Raw genomic sequence first — 16,187 nt, forward strand, 5'->3', positions numbered from 1 at the left:
GACTAAGTGTATCTACAAATAATCCATATACATGGATATTTCTTTTAGGATTCGGCAACATATAGCAAAAAATATAATGTCTGTATGTCTGTAAATCTCTATAGCCGACGTCGGACTCAAAGAATATGTCAGGCTCTTATTGTTTTGGATAAGTAGGTACTACGTCACATGATGATGGGATGCCCATTCTGCTATTCATGTTCGTACCGTTAGCGCAGGCGGGTGCACTATTCCATTATCATCCTTTAAAAAGTTGTGTCTGTTTATTTTTTTTTCCTCGGTTTGCCTAGTACTGACTAGGCAAAGTCAAAGATTTATTTATCACAAACATTCACGTCACGTCAAATTTTACGTCAAAACTGACAATGACACCGCAACTGACATAACATTATTACATTTATAAATTGGAGCTATTTGTTTTCATCTATTGTATATTTATTTATTGTTTTTTTTTTACAAAATTAATGAATACCATTATGTTGTTATATTTCTTGTGTGCTTTTAATTAATAATTCAATAGTAGTCCAAATGACATGTTTAAGTATTACTACAAAATGAGCTGCTGACCTTGTAGAATAAAGTTGTGAACTTGTGATACGCATAGTGCACACATAATAATAAACTTACAAAATCTTACGTCTGATATTATGTGGATTACACTCCTGTAATACGCTTATATAATACAGTGAAAATGCTAGAAATTTTGCTATATGCACGAAAAAGGCAAAAAAATATAAGAAAATTATAATATAAATGTCGAAAGAACTGGCAGTATTTTCCGATGGCTGGCCCATCGACACTACTGCGCCCCTTGATCTTAGCAACAAGAGCAGCGTTGATAAGGATGTAAGTGGCCCCCTGCGGTTTTGTTTGTCTTATTTGTGTGATAACGGTGTCCTCTACGATGACCTAAACTCATAAATTGCCTCCAACGGCTTATTAATACCTAATGGTACAAACAAACATCCTGCAACGATTTGTTTGTATATCATCAGTGTTTTGCATTACTTGGTAAGTATTTGGAGGTTTCAGAGTTATTATTTCGACAGGCAGTTGTGTGTAGGCTCAGAGTTCTTTCAAGCAACTTTTTTAATATTTCACTTTGTAAACAATTTTTTTTTCTGCAATGGAATCATACATTCAGGTATTTTTTTATATTTAGTATCTTAATTATCTTATCTATGGTTATATTAAATGTTAACAAAACCATTTGCCACATTCAAACATTAACAGTCAACCTTAGGATAATATTTATTGTACATTTATACAATATTATTATTTTAATAATAGTAGACATACATGTTAATTAGAATAATTTTTCAATTATTAACGGTTTAACCATAATGTATCAACTCAGTGATCTAACATTAATTTAAATTAAATTTAGACAAACTGTTCACAGTTGTGAAATTAAAAGTAGATAAAGAAATCGGAGACAAATTTATTGTTTAACAAAATAATAGTGGTGTTATGTAATTAGTAGAAGAAAGGATATAGTAGAATGGCACAGGATAGATAGGATAGAATGCCACAGGGCTTGGTGATATAGTAGAATGTTATGTAGATAGGTATTGGCACAGAATTACACTTGTTATTGTAATTAAGTACCTATGTCAACTGCCTATCTATATGGCCTCTGTATCATATTTTTTTGTATAGATACCTATATAAAATTTCCTATTGATAAATAGTTTTTATTCTGCGGTATGATGCAAAATCTATTTCAATTACATATTGATGTTGTATGTATTGATTTGAAATTAATACTAAAGATCTATATAATAAAGAAATATTTAGAGATTATTAGTGAAATGATTGTTAACTGTCCGTGGGATGCGTGAAAATTATCCTTTGCATATGGTTTATCTGCGTACCAAATTCAATTCAAATCTGTCCAGATTTTCATTCATTTACAGGCATCTTTATAATCAAATCATATAGTTCAAATTCAAATTCAAATTCAAATTCAAAGCCTTTATTAATTGACACAAAATAATACAATCTATCATAATATTTGATTACAAGTTTAAAATATAGAAGAAATATTAGTTACTTATATATACATTTTATGTTACATCTAATTCTGCACATCAGTCTCTGAGTCAACGTGTCCTTTAGACACAAAGGCCTCCTCCAGCGTTTTCCATGTGTTCCTATCTTTTGCCAATCGGAGCCACAGTGGGCCGGCAATCTTTCTAAGGTCATCAGACCATCTCTTGTACTGTCTTCCTCTTTTTCGTTTCGTTTTATGACGGGGAATCCACTCAGTTACAGTTTTCGTCCATCTCATATCTCCCCTTAGTGTGTGACCTGTCCATTTCCACTTCAACCTTTTTATTTTAGTTGTAACTTCATCCCAACCTGTGAGAATTCTTATGTCCATCGCTCTCTTTCTATCTCTCCTGTTATAACCCAACATGCTTCTCTCCATACTCCTTTGGCATGTTACCAGTTTTTGCATATTTTTCCTGGTCATTGCCCATGTTTGGCATCCGTATGTTAGTATTGGTAAGATACAGGTATTAAAAACTTTCTTTTTTAAGTTAATGGGGTATTGTTTGCTTTTCATTATAGTTTTCAATGACCAGTATCTTTTCCATGCACTTGTAACTCTTCTTTCTATTTCCTGTTCCATTTGGTCTTTTATTGAGATGAGTTGTCCAAGGTAAATATATGATGTTACATAATCTATATGTTCGTTTTCTAATTTGATTGGTACTTCATTTTTGTTGGTCATTATTTTAGTTTTTGTCTTATTTATTGTTAACCCGACTTCTTTACTCACTTTTATAAGTTCTTCAAGCATCATTTGTAGAGTTTCTGGCCTATCTGTCATGAGTACCAAATCATCAGTGAATCGTAAATGATTGAGTTTTTTTCCATCTATTTCAATACCTGCATTGTCCCAATCAAACGTTCTGAAGACCTCTTCAAGAACGCATGTGAATATCTTGGGAGATAAAGGATCACCCTGTCTAACGCCCCTGCTAATTGGAAAGACTTCCCCTAGTGATTCAAGTTTGACGCGTGCTGTGCTGTTCTTATATACGTTCCTTATGAGTCCTATGTATTTATTCTCTATTCCTTGGTTCTTGAGGGCTTGCCATATAGCATTATGTTCGAGAGAGTCAAACGCCCTACTATAGTCTACGAAAGCAAGGTACAAAGGAAGTCCGTATTCTTTGTATTTTTCAATTATTTGTTTTAATGTGTGCATATGATCTACAGTGGAGAAACCTGACCTGAATCCTGCTTGTTCGATTGGTTGATGTTCATCGAGTTGTTTCGTAATACGATTCAATATGACTTTGGCAAAGACTTTATAGATATTGGACATAAGGCTAATTGGACGATAGTTAGCTATGTCTTCTTTATCTCCCTTTTTGTGGATAAGTATTATGTTGCTTGTCATCCATTGTGAAGGAATATACTCTGTCGCCAAAATGATGTTGAAGAGGCTCGTTAGTTTTGGTAAAGTTTCAGACAATGTCATTTTTATAGCTTCATTTCTTATGTTGTCAGGTCCCGCTGCCTTTTGATTTTTAAGCGTATTAATAGCGTATTCTACTTCACTTTCTAAAATAGGCAAGATGTTTACTTCATTTTCTACATCTAGACAGATTTTTTTATTGTAGGCTTGACTTGAGTAGAGGTTTCTGTAGAAGTTTGTTGCTATATTTAAAATACAGGTTCTGTTTGTTGTTTGGTTCTTATTTTCATTATTTTTAATTTTCGAGATCCATGTTTTTGTTGAGGTAAAGAACAGACTCAACCTTTATAGTTTCTTATTTATGGTATTGTCTCTGTAAAATATAGATGTAAGCTTTATGATTATTGTCTTTGGTTAAAAATGTCATAAGTGAATGGATCTCTGTATTTCTGCTGTTAAAGAGTTAAAAAGTCTAAGAATTAAGTTACAAAGTAAATTGTATCAGAATATATAAGTAAAGTATTAAAGAAGTGATTATTATAAACAACAGTGTATTTTATTGTGAACATTTACAAATAACATTAGCACGCTTCCACTGCGCATGCAAAAACGCGCTTACAGAACGCGACACGAGGAACAAAAATGGCCGCTTCACACGAAAAGTATGCATTAAACACTTTAAAGCAATTCGATGGAATAAACTTCAACACGTGGCTTTATAGATTAAAGGTTATATTAAATGAGCAAGATTGTATAGATGCTATTTGCAAGCAACATTATGCTAGCATCGAAGAAAATAAAAATCAGAAGCACGTGCAAAAAGCATAATTGTCGGCGCCGTGGCAGACTCATGCATAGAATATATTAGGGAAGAGGATTCAGCTTTTAATATGATCAAAAGGTTAGAAGAAAACTTTATGAAAAGAAATACAAGAAGTAGAATGTTTTTAAGAAGAAAATTAAGTGATTTAAAATACAATGAACAAAATAAATTACAAAACCATTTTTCAGAAATTGAAAGCATATTTACAGAGCTTAAGAACGCGGGTACAAATTTATCAAATGAAGAAAAAATTAATTACATTTTATTGTCCATGCCAAAATCCTACGAGATGGTAATTACAGCGTTGGAGACGATGCCCGAATTGAATATCCATTTTGTCAAAGAAAGATTACTAGGAGAGGAAGAAAAACAGAATAAAGGACAAATTACACAAGATAATAAGCATTATTCAACAGCATTTAACTGCTATAACTGTGGTGGTGCAGGGCACAAAAAATTTCAATGCAGAAAACCTATAAGTTTTTCAGGTAGAACAAATTCAGTAAATCAGTACAACAGAGGTGGACATAGTCGCGGCGGTTGGCGAGGACGCAGCGAGAATCCTGAGCCAGTACATGGAGCCTTCACTCGAGGAAGAGGTAACACATATCAAGGACGAAGTGGTTATCATCATCAAGGTCGTGGCAGATACACTCAACAAAAATATGAACAATATAGAACCTTTATGGCAAGGGAGAATTCCCCAGGTAATGCTTTTGTTTGTAATATAAGTTCAAATACAATGAATAATTCTAATATTATTAAAAATAAATGGTACATAGATTCAGGTAGTTCGGATCACTTGACAAATGATATTAAATTGTTTAATGATGGATATATTAAATTAAAAAACCCAAAAAGTATATGTGCTGCCAAAAATAATGTAAGTTTGAAAGCGATAGGTATTGGTAATATTAAAACAGAAACTGTAATTAATGGAATAACTCATTGTCACACTATAAAAAATGTTTACTATGTACCAGATTTAAGAAAAAATTTATTGTCTGTGTCAAAATTAGAAATAGCTGGTTATACTGTAATTTTTGCAAATGGTTCTGTACGTATTTATAATCCAAAGGAAATATTGATTATTATTGGCTATCCAGAAGGTTCACTATTTTCAGTTGAATTTAATTTGAGATATAGTTGTTGTAATTATTCAAATAAGAAAAATACTGAAGAAGTTGAGTTATGGCATAGACGTTTTGCACATTTATCTATGGAAAATTTAAAAAGGCTAATTAACACTGGTATGGTAGATGGATTGTCAGATGTGAAAGGAACAAAGATTGAAAATGTTTTGTGTGAATGTTGTATGATAGGACGTATGACAAGATTACCATTTGAAAACAAAGGGCACAGGGCTGCTAAACCTTTAGACCTTGTACACAGTGATGTATGTGGACCGATGACACCTCAAACATGGGATGGATATAAATATTATGTAACCTTTATAGATGATTGTACACACTTTGTAATGGTATATTTATTAAAACACAAATCAGAAGTAATTGACAAATTTAAACAGTATTATAACTATGCAACAAAGCATTTTAATCGAAACTTACTTAATCTACGTACTGACAATGGAGGTGAATTTGTATCAAGAGAATTCAAAGATTTCTGTTATAATAATGGTATAACTCTGCAATACACTGTTCCTTATAACCCAGAAATGAATGGGGTTGCTGAGAGGATGAACCGAACATTGACAGATAGAGCTCGGACTATACTACTGGAATCAAAATTAAATAAAGAATTATGGGGAGAAGCAATACTATACTCGGCATATGTAACAAATAGATGTCCCACAGCATCAATGGATATGACTCCTTCTGAATCTTGGCAAGGAAGAAAACCAAATGTGTCTAATATGAGAGTTTTTGGAAGTATCGCATATAGTCATATTCCAAAAGAACAAAGACAAAAATTAGACCCGAAAGGAAATAAAATGATTATGGTAGGTTACAGCTTAAATGGATATAAATTATGGGATCAAGAAACAGGAAGAGTAATTGTGGCAAGAAATGTGATTTTTGATGAGAGAGATAAAAATGAAGAAAATATAATAAAAATTCCGATATATAAAGATACAGAGAAAATCATGGAAGAAATTAACGATAATATGGATGAGAATGAAGTACAGAGAGAAGAGGAAAATATAAGTAAAGATAAATATAATACAAATAATGATAATGGAAAGATTAAAATAATAGATGAAGAAAATAGCGTCGAGATTAGCGAAAATAGAGATTTAAGAAGAGGAAAAAGGAAAGTACAAAGACCTAAATGGCAAGAAGAGTATGAAATAAATTTTGAAGAAGATGATGAAGTTTTATTTGCATTACAAGCAGGACAAACTGAAGATGTTCCACTAAACTTTGAAGAAATCAGAACTAGAACAGATAAAGAGTTATGGAATAAAGCAGTTAAGGAAGAATTAAAGACGTTAGATGAATGTGGTACATGGAAAAAGACATTAATGAAAGAAGGTATGAAGTTACTTGATACCAAATGGGTTTTTACCAAAAAGGAAGTCGGAAATCAAAACATATATAAAGGAAGACTTGTAGTATTCAACAGGAATATATATCATACAGACATTGAGAACAATATATAGGATGAAATATATTCTCCTGTATTGAAAATGCTAGATAGTAAATAACATATGGAGAACATTATTATGAACGGTTCACAGATGCTATGAGTAGAAAATGATTATTGTTTGTATATGAAAGAAGATTTATATGTTTTGCTCTATGTAGATGATCTATTATTAGTAGGAAGAGATCTAAACGAAATAGATAATGTAAAGATTTTTTTGAAAACTCATTTTAAAATGAAGGAATTAGGAGACAGAAACTTAACATATTTAGGGATTTCAATTAATAAAGGAAATAAATACATTCTAATTAATCAGACAAAATATTTGCAAACAATACTTAGCAAGTTCGGAATGAAAGATTGTAAAGGCTTAGATACTCCGATGGATACAAACTTCAAATTTAATGATACTAAAGTAGATATGATGTATGAAAGACAATGTAGATCGCTGATAGGATCTCTTTTGTATGCTACTGTAAATTCTAGACCTGATTTAGCTTTTTCAGTTTATTATTTAAGTAGATATCAAAGTAAACCAAATGAAACCTTATGGAAAGCTTTAAAGCGAATTTTAAGATATGTTAAACAAACAATTAATTATAATTTAATATTTGAAAAGAAAGAAATGTTACAACCTTTAGTTGGCTATGCAGATGCTGACTGGGGTAGGGATATAGATAGAAAGTCAACTACTGGATATTTATTTAAAATTTATGGTAATACAGTAATATGGAAATCAAAGAAACAATCTGTAGTAGCATTAAGTACAACTGAAGCTGAATTAATTTCATTATGTGAAGCTTGTGTAGAGTCATCTTGGATTCTTAAATTGTTGAAAGATTTTAAGATTAATATTCAGAATTTTACAATATTTGAAGATAATCAAAGCACCATTAAGTCTGTAAAAACTTATGATCAAAGAAAACTTAAACATTTAGAGATTAAATACAATTTCATTAAACAAAAGGTAGAAGAAGGTTTAATATCTGTAGAATATATACAAACTGAAAAACAGTTAGCTGATGTCTTTACAAAACCTGTAAGTAGAAATCATTTTAGGGAATTAGTATATAAGTTGGGTATCATAAATGTTGAGCCTGAGGAAGAGTGTTGAGGTAAAGAACAGACTCAACCTTTATAGTTTCTTATTTATGGTATTGTCTCTGTAAAATATAGATGTAAGCTTTATGATTATTGTCTTTGGTTAAAAATGTCATAAGTGAATGGATCTCTGTATTTCTGCTGTTAAAGAGTTAAAAAGTCTAAGAATTAAGTTACAAAGTAAATTGTATCAGAATATATAAGTAAAGTATTAAAGAAGTGATTATTATAAACAACAGTGTATTTTATTGTGAACATTTACAAATAACTTTAGTTATTAATGTTTTGTTTATACACTTAACCGATACTTTATAGAAACAACAGTACGTTTCTTATAGTTAATCTACCCGGTGCTACTCTACTCTATGTGTCGCAAACTTTGAATAACAAATATATTAGGTCATGTTAGAAACATATAGTTCCCTTTATACCTGTATATTTTACCGATGAAAGTACGTATTATAAAAATTCCTCAATTAACTTACCATATATTTGTATACAAGCAATTACGATAAGATACTTGTACTATATTTTGATAATTATTATATAAAATATCTACTTATGCGATAAAAGCTTATAGATCTAGTTTCTTAGATTATTCTAAATAGGACATTTTAATTATAACAATTACAGTTTTTTTTCAATGTACAGAAACATCTTTCATTATGTTATTGGTTCTTATTTTACAGATGTATCAACAAAGACTATACATAATCATCGCAGTATTAGCATGTTTTCTACAAGCACAAGGAGCAGACAAATATACAGATGAAAATAGGCCTTACGAGTTTGGTTTCAACATTGAGGGTGAACAACACAGACATGAGAAAAAGGCAACATTATATTTATTTATTACTGTCTGAAAAGTGATGTTGGAAATAACAATAAATTATTTTTAGTATGAAAGCCGATTGGAATGATTTCGAGTGAAGTTTACCAGAATACATTAGTCAAATCCGCACCCAAAGTTTAGTCAGTTAGTTACGGTATTTCTGAGTTCACACTAACGTACAGACAACTAAAAAACTAAACTATTCTAATATTCCTTATTTTTACTACTAGGTTTTACTACTTTGATAAAGACCCCCAGTAAAAATTAAAAATCCTGTCAAACTATACATGTATAAAACATATGTATGTTTCATGTACACAATCATCTGTTAGCTGTAACTGACGGTCAATAAAAAGTATTTAATTATTAGTCTACGGCAGATTACCGATATACCTACATTCTAACAGGTGAAATTTTAGCAGGGATCTCATTTTATAATTTTCGCTGTTAACGCAGTTAACTCTTAAGTGAATTCAATTGAGAGAAGTCATATTATTTCTATAATATATATGTATATATTTTTTAAATATTATTTAACAATCAGTTGCAATAATATGAACTTACAAGTCATATTATTGCAATTGTTCATATAAAATTATCCTATGTGTTAATCTAACACATAGTATATCTGTGTATTAAAATTTTGTCAAATCCGTCTGGTAGTGTGAAAGTGTAACAAACAACCATCCACATATCCATCCTCTCAAACTTTGGCGTTTACAGCAGCAGGAATAATAGTAATTATGATAAAAGATGGCTATACTTGTATTCTTAAATACATCAATTCAGTCAAAAGTCAATTAGAGTCGCCATTATGGTTAATTTAAGGCCATTTCCTGGTTGTGTCTATACAACATGGTTTTACTCGATAAGCTTGCGATAATCTTGCGCAACCAGTACCTAAAAGAACTTATTCCATTATAGGTGCTCGGCAACTAATCTATAACCGCAGCGAATCTTTACAGAATCAACCAAGGAAAACCGAGAAACCCTCACTATTTACTTACATTTTTAATTACATATATTATTTATAGCTTATTCTTTAGTAATATAATATTATCTTACGTGTGGTAATATATTGCCACTTATAATGATATACAAAAAATGAGCCTCCAGACTCATCTACCTATTTATTTTTAAATAATCATGTTTAGTATATATTTTTTAAATACAATTACTTTAAAATTGTAAAATATTATTATTATATTTTATATGATTGTGGTGGTAAATATATTTATTTACCATCAAATTATTAGTGTTAAACTTGTTCAACTACATTGATAATGGTAGATACCATTTATAGATACCGAACCTATAATATCGGAGATTTAGTCGATTACCTTTTTTATGTTTATGCAATGTTACCAGAGAGTTAAAATTATTGATAATGTTGACGTCGGCAAAATACTTATTTACAAATACAAAAGTACAACATACGTAGGTTTTCTGAGTCTCATTAAAATAAAGTAGCACAAAATTAGTTATAATTTAAATATGGATATTTATTATTATAATCGTAGTTGGCTCCCATAATTACCAGACAGGTTTTCACACAAATTATTTTTAAATATAAAATCAAATGATACACAGTTATCAAATCCATTTATCAGTAAATTTGCCATTCACAAACCTATTTCGACTCACAAGACATGTCACAGAGTGATTTGGTACCGCTAATAGATGCTTAACCGGTTATCTATCTAGTCAGGCTATCCATTAACTAGTAATATTTTGTTCCCTACTCATTTATTACAAGCTTTATGGGTTACAAAACTTGAACAGACAAATAAATTAAAATAAGTAGTTTTATGAATTACTAGCTGGCGATTTACAGTAATTTGGTAATACTGTACCTTTTAATCTGTCTATCTAGGGATATCAGTACCTTAATAATCTCTGATTAAAATTAAAAATAAATTACCCTTCCAACAGGTCGTTCTTATCATTGGTAGCTACCCTTTCTTTGTGCTTAATATTCAGAGTTTTTATTTGCAATAATTAACAGAAATGACTGAATATAGAAGTAACTATTTTTTTAAAGTAATATAAACTACAAACAATGCCTTTTAGTTAGGTGTTCTAACATTACAATAATCTATATAATTTATTCACATTCTAAGATACATAAAGAAATAAGATAGATTCGATCAAGGCTTTGTCGTTCAATAAAACTTAGATCAAATAAAAATATTATAATATTGAAAAATATAGCATTAAAAAAATATCCAAAACCAATTTTATTTTTTTTAGGTTTAGATTTGATTACAGGAGGAGAACTTTAGTAGAAGTATTTTCTAACTTTGTAAATACAAAATTACAAACACTACACAAATACAGCAAAAAAATTTTAAGACAATATATCTACAACGATTAATTTTATTTAAAAAAATATATTAATAAATATATTATTTAAGTTTATATTTTTTTATAAAAAGAAAGGACCATAATCCTTATTAACTAAGACAATTCATAAATGGTATCGTCAGGATATATAGTCTTGAACACACATCACCAGATTCATAAATATAAATAAAAATAACACGAGTTTGTATAAGTGATGTCATTAATCATCTACTAAGCCTATAAAGGATTGCTTTACATAAGTTAAATACCATCACTAAATCAATTAACTTTGATACGGTATTTTGAACAAATATTAGCAAATATTTGATTGCATCATTTTGCTAATGAAGAATCGTACTTCCTCAAATAGTGTTTGTATTATATATGACATTATACTAAAACTTCATAAAGTTATTGCCATTTAATAACCAACCTTTTGACCTTCTTGTCAAGGTGTAAGAACATATACAATTTAGTTTCTTCACTTAATTTGTATATCTTTATTATTCTATTGCATGTACATATATAAAAAATTACCAATGTCATTGTAAGCAGTCAATTAGTAAGTAGCTGTAGCTGTAAGATAACTTTATATCATACTTAGGTATAGTAACGCAGGCATTCTTCTATATCTATGTAGTTAAATGCCACTTGGGGTAGTGCCTCATGTAAAAAATGCAGAGAGGTTAATGTTTATAAAAGTATATTCTACATTCACTACACATAAAATTTTAACGATTATTTTTATTTCAGATGAGAGAGGACTAATTATGGGAGAATTCGGATTCATTACCGCTGACGGCGTGTATCACGTAACAGTATACGCTACTGATGAAAATGGCGGATTCAAAATATTATCAATGAAGAACATCCGTGTGAAACCATGTAAGATATATTTTAATGCAACATGGCAACCGTATTGCGGATTGATTTTTAGTCTGCTATCAGTGTTTTCATCACCAGAAACCAGAAAGTCAGTCAGTAATATAAATTAACACACAAGGTTTTTTTTTTTGATTTCGTTCGTATTCAAACTGATAGTCCGCGTAGTAAACGCTATGTGCTTACTACGCGGACCAAGATGCTCTCAGTAACAACTATTATTGCATTTGCTAAGTGCTTTAAAAATAAATAAACGTGATTATGGATTCTTTACTTTCAATTTACAGATCCCGGTACAGAAAGCAATGAAAGGCAAGGCCACTCACTTCAGTTCCCAGCCTCATCATCAGGACCTCCACAACAAAGTTCAAATACTCCAAATATACCAAGCCCAGTTGCACCTGCTCCAGTGAAATCATGCTCACATTGCAGTATTCCAACTACCACTACTATAAGACCCCCGCTGACTAATTTAGCACCAGTGAATCCAAATTTAGGACAAGTTTCAGGTAATCCATATCAACTTAAAGGAAATCAACAATCAGAGGGCCCCGGTTACAATCAATATCCACAAGGTAATGGAAATCAACTATCTGGGGACCCAGGTTACAATCAATATCCACAAGGTAATGGAAATCAGCAAACAGGAAATCCAAATTATCCACAAACAAATGATATAATTGGATCACCCAATTATCCCGGACAATCGCAACAAAATGGACAGTTTCAGGACAATATACAAATGGACCTTCGGGAGACCGTAATCCTAAACAATACAATATTAATCAGCAAAATATAGAATCACCATTAGGGCCCAATAAACCTACCCTTTTATCCGTTAATATGCAAGTAGTACCTGGTGACACCGATATCCACCATAGAGGGCCTAATGAAAAAGAAGGACTACCAAACGGTTTGACTAAAAATGATATGAAGCTTCTGTTATACACTTTTAATTATACTGTCGGTTTCCATGGCCATTTTGAAGAAGGATACACAAATGGTGCTAAACAAGGGTATTATTATGTTACGGGAAGGAATGGAGTGAGAACCCGAATAGATTACGTTGCAGATGAAAATGGCTTCCGTCCAAAAATTTCACAAGAAGTACTAGATTTGATATCCGAAGAGGTACCAAAACCTGAAACGGAAAAAGATGAGAAATATGGCCTGAAAGGTTATGAATTTAAATGGCTTTATTACCCAATTGATTCAACGTCTCGATAGTGCCTAATTAAACATGTATAGTTGAAATATTTGTAAATTACTTTAAGTGCCTAGTATTTTAGACATAGTGGCTAAACATTGTAAGAGTTCAATTTATAGCTTTACTCAATTAGATAAGTACATAAACACTGCCTAATAAGCTGCCATTAAATATTTGATAATTTATAATGCAAATATAATCAGAACTTGTGAAACTTCTGTAGTATTACTCAATTCCACCCAGGTTTTTACTATTGAAATGTTGTAAAAGAAATTATAATAAAATACCTTCGCGTTCAACAATTATTACAAGTATTTGTTGGTGTACGTACCTACGCTTTTATAGGTTATATGCCGATATATTATTACTACAATTTTGTTGTCTTAAAAGTGGAATGTAGATGGATGGAAAGGAAACCCTAAAAAAGATGGATAGATTGTGTGATAGATGATATGAATAAAAGGAAAGTATGCTCAGATATGTCGCAGTATGTCATTCTCGTCTACTGATCTCTATCGGCTGTCATAGACATCAGTGGAAAAGAATGACATACTGCGCCGAACCCAAATAATGGGATAAAGGCAAGCAAATGATCATGATGAATTTTGTGTTCTTTATGTCTTCCTTGTTTTTATATATCCAGTATATTTTGTCATAATCAACTATATAGTGGTACACAAGTTACTACTCAAACATACTCAGGAATCTATTATATTATTGCCTCTATCTATTAAATATTAAAAACAAAACTCGTGTATATGCATGGCGTCACTTAGTGACGTCCCGCCTTTAACCCACGTATAATGTGTTAAGTGCAGAATTACTCTCATTGACATTACTTATTATACTACTACCAAGGCAGGTTTTATAAAAAGATCACTCCGCCATATCAATTCCAGCCGCTCTTGCTATGTAAATCAAATTTCGGTTGGGTGAGACTGTGAAAATATGTTAATAATATTAAAACTTTATTTGTACCTGTTAATATTTTTTTTGTATATAATATAATATTTAAAGTAAAAGGTGCAATATATAATAATCTACTTAATATTAAGTAACCATAAATGGCATAATGGTGAATAATCCAATGTGAGGATCCTAATAACTTAAATTAGGTATTACACCTGTGCTATATTGTCTCTCTTGTAACATATACTATAAATTAAATTTGTCAGTAGTATTGACGTAGATATTTAAGGGTATGTGTGTTGTATGTATCTTAATATACTAAAAATATAAGAGACATGACATTATATCCTCCGGAATGGCAACATAGGACCGGTATTACGGGCATCAGCTGATAACGTATTGTCTGTATAGTTGTTCATGTATATTAGCGACTGTTACAACTTACTATTAGGTGGCGTGGCTTATTTATTACCCCAATTACATATTACTAATACTAATAATTACAGCAGAGTAGAATATAATTATCTACATTACGCCGTTATTAGGCAAGTAATAAAATGTATTTGTTCATAATGTTGAACAAAAATTTTAATTACTCTATAAATATAATGGTATATATGGTATACGTTATACTTTTTTGTTTTGAAGACTCACAAAAAAGTCTTAAAGCTAATTATAAACTTAACGCCATCTTCCTTAACGCTCTTATATTATTCTCTGCAAACACAGATATCCAATCATGGTTGTAAAATGCAAGCACAAAATATTCGATTTGTAAGTTTTACACTAAAGCACGAAGTTGGCAGAAGCACTACTACGGCATTACCATAGATGGCGCTGTCTCTTTGGTTTTGGTACAGAATTTACTGCTTACAAAAGCCTGCGGATCATCAACAAGCAATACACGAACACAGGTCTTGATATGATAATAATAACATTTATGGTATATTTTATCCTATGTAAGCTATAATATATATATATATACTTGTACAATATAGCAGCGTTATAACAGTAATCAACACCTCATTTTATATGCTGGATGTTGACCACACTAATAAGGTTAGGTAGAGGTTTTGCTGCTAGTAATGCACCAAGTCCGTCTTCACACAGTCTGCCCTGGAAACTGTCATCGTTAATTTCGCTTAGTTAGGATAACTGGCCTGATTTCAGATTCATCTTATCATCCTCAATGAGGCCTCAACAAAGTAACAACTAGGTAACGTAATAATTCACAACTAAACCAAACGCCTGATATAGATAGTATATCTAAAATATAGTATTATATTGAACTGTTGTTAAAGTTGTAATTCTGAGAGCAAAATTTCAGGCGTTTATGTTCGATATGTCTTAATAATAGCACTTTACAAATTAACATTTGGAGTAAGTCATGAAAGTGCAACATCGAAGGTGCAGAAACATATTAGAAAATTATTAATTTCCGAAGTTGTATGTACGTATGACGTACCTACCTTAGTAATAACGTATATATATATATTGTAAGTTTGTTATTGTCCAATTTTATTAGTTTGCAATCTTGTTACGTTATTGTCAATTTTTATGTTTGTTAGTAGTAGCACAGATAACATAATATTACATAGTTTAGAACTTAACATAATGTGCTATCGTCGTCGTCGATCTGTTATTGTATTAATTTACAGAATAGCAGAGAGGGTAGACTCACTGCCCCCACTGAGTTATAGACCGTTTTGTCTCCATTTTTATTATTCTATTGGCAAAAATTGTATTAGGTTTTGTTTGGGACAAATAAAGATGATTATTATAATTATTAGTATTATTATAGACAATATAGGTAACAAATATTATTATTAAGTATTAAGTTGAGTGATTTCATATTTATCATAGGATTCGTAAGAGCAACTCACTATAATATCTGCAAGTCCACCAACTACCAACCCACTGCTGGCGCCCACGTGTAATGTTTATTGTAACTATTGTGTTATAACTAAATATAGAACTTTGTAATACACCTAATTTAACATACACGTAATATAAGTACTACCTATAGAGCTAATGTTGTAATTATTGTTACAACCAC

General features: G+C 30.9%; 1 protein-coding gene across 1 annotated transcript; it reads left to right on the forward strand.

Moving 5' to 3' along the window:
• The first annotated feature begins 8,647 nt into the window (after window positions 1-8,647).
• LOC131842616 (protein lethal(3)malignant blood neoplasm 1-like) lies at window positions 8,648-13,380 on the forward strand. The gene is given in 4 exon segments (XM_059191194.1): window positions 8,648-8,790; window positions 11,885-12,018; window positions 12,303-12,740; window positions 12,743-13,380. Coding segments are annotated over 4 exon segments (1,215 nt in total). The 3' UTR covers window positions 13,243-13,380.
• The last annotated feature ends 2,807 nt before the right edge of the window (window positions 13,381-16,187 follow it).

This window comes from Achroia grisella, unplaced genomic scaffold (genome assembly GCF_030625045.1).
Source record: "Achroia grisella isolate CSIRO2021 unplaced genomic scaffold, CSIRO_AGI_Agris_v1 utg241, whole genome shotgun sequence".
NCBI classification, from domain to species: domain Eukaryota; kingdom Metazoa; phylum Arthropoda; class Insecta; order Lepidoptera; family Pyralidae; genus Achroia; species Achroia grisella.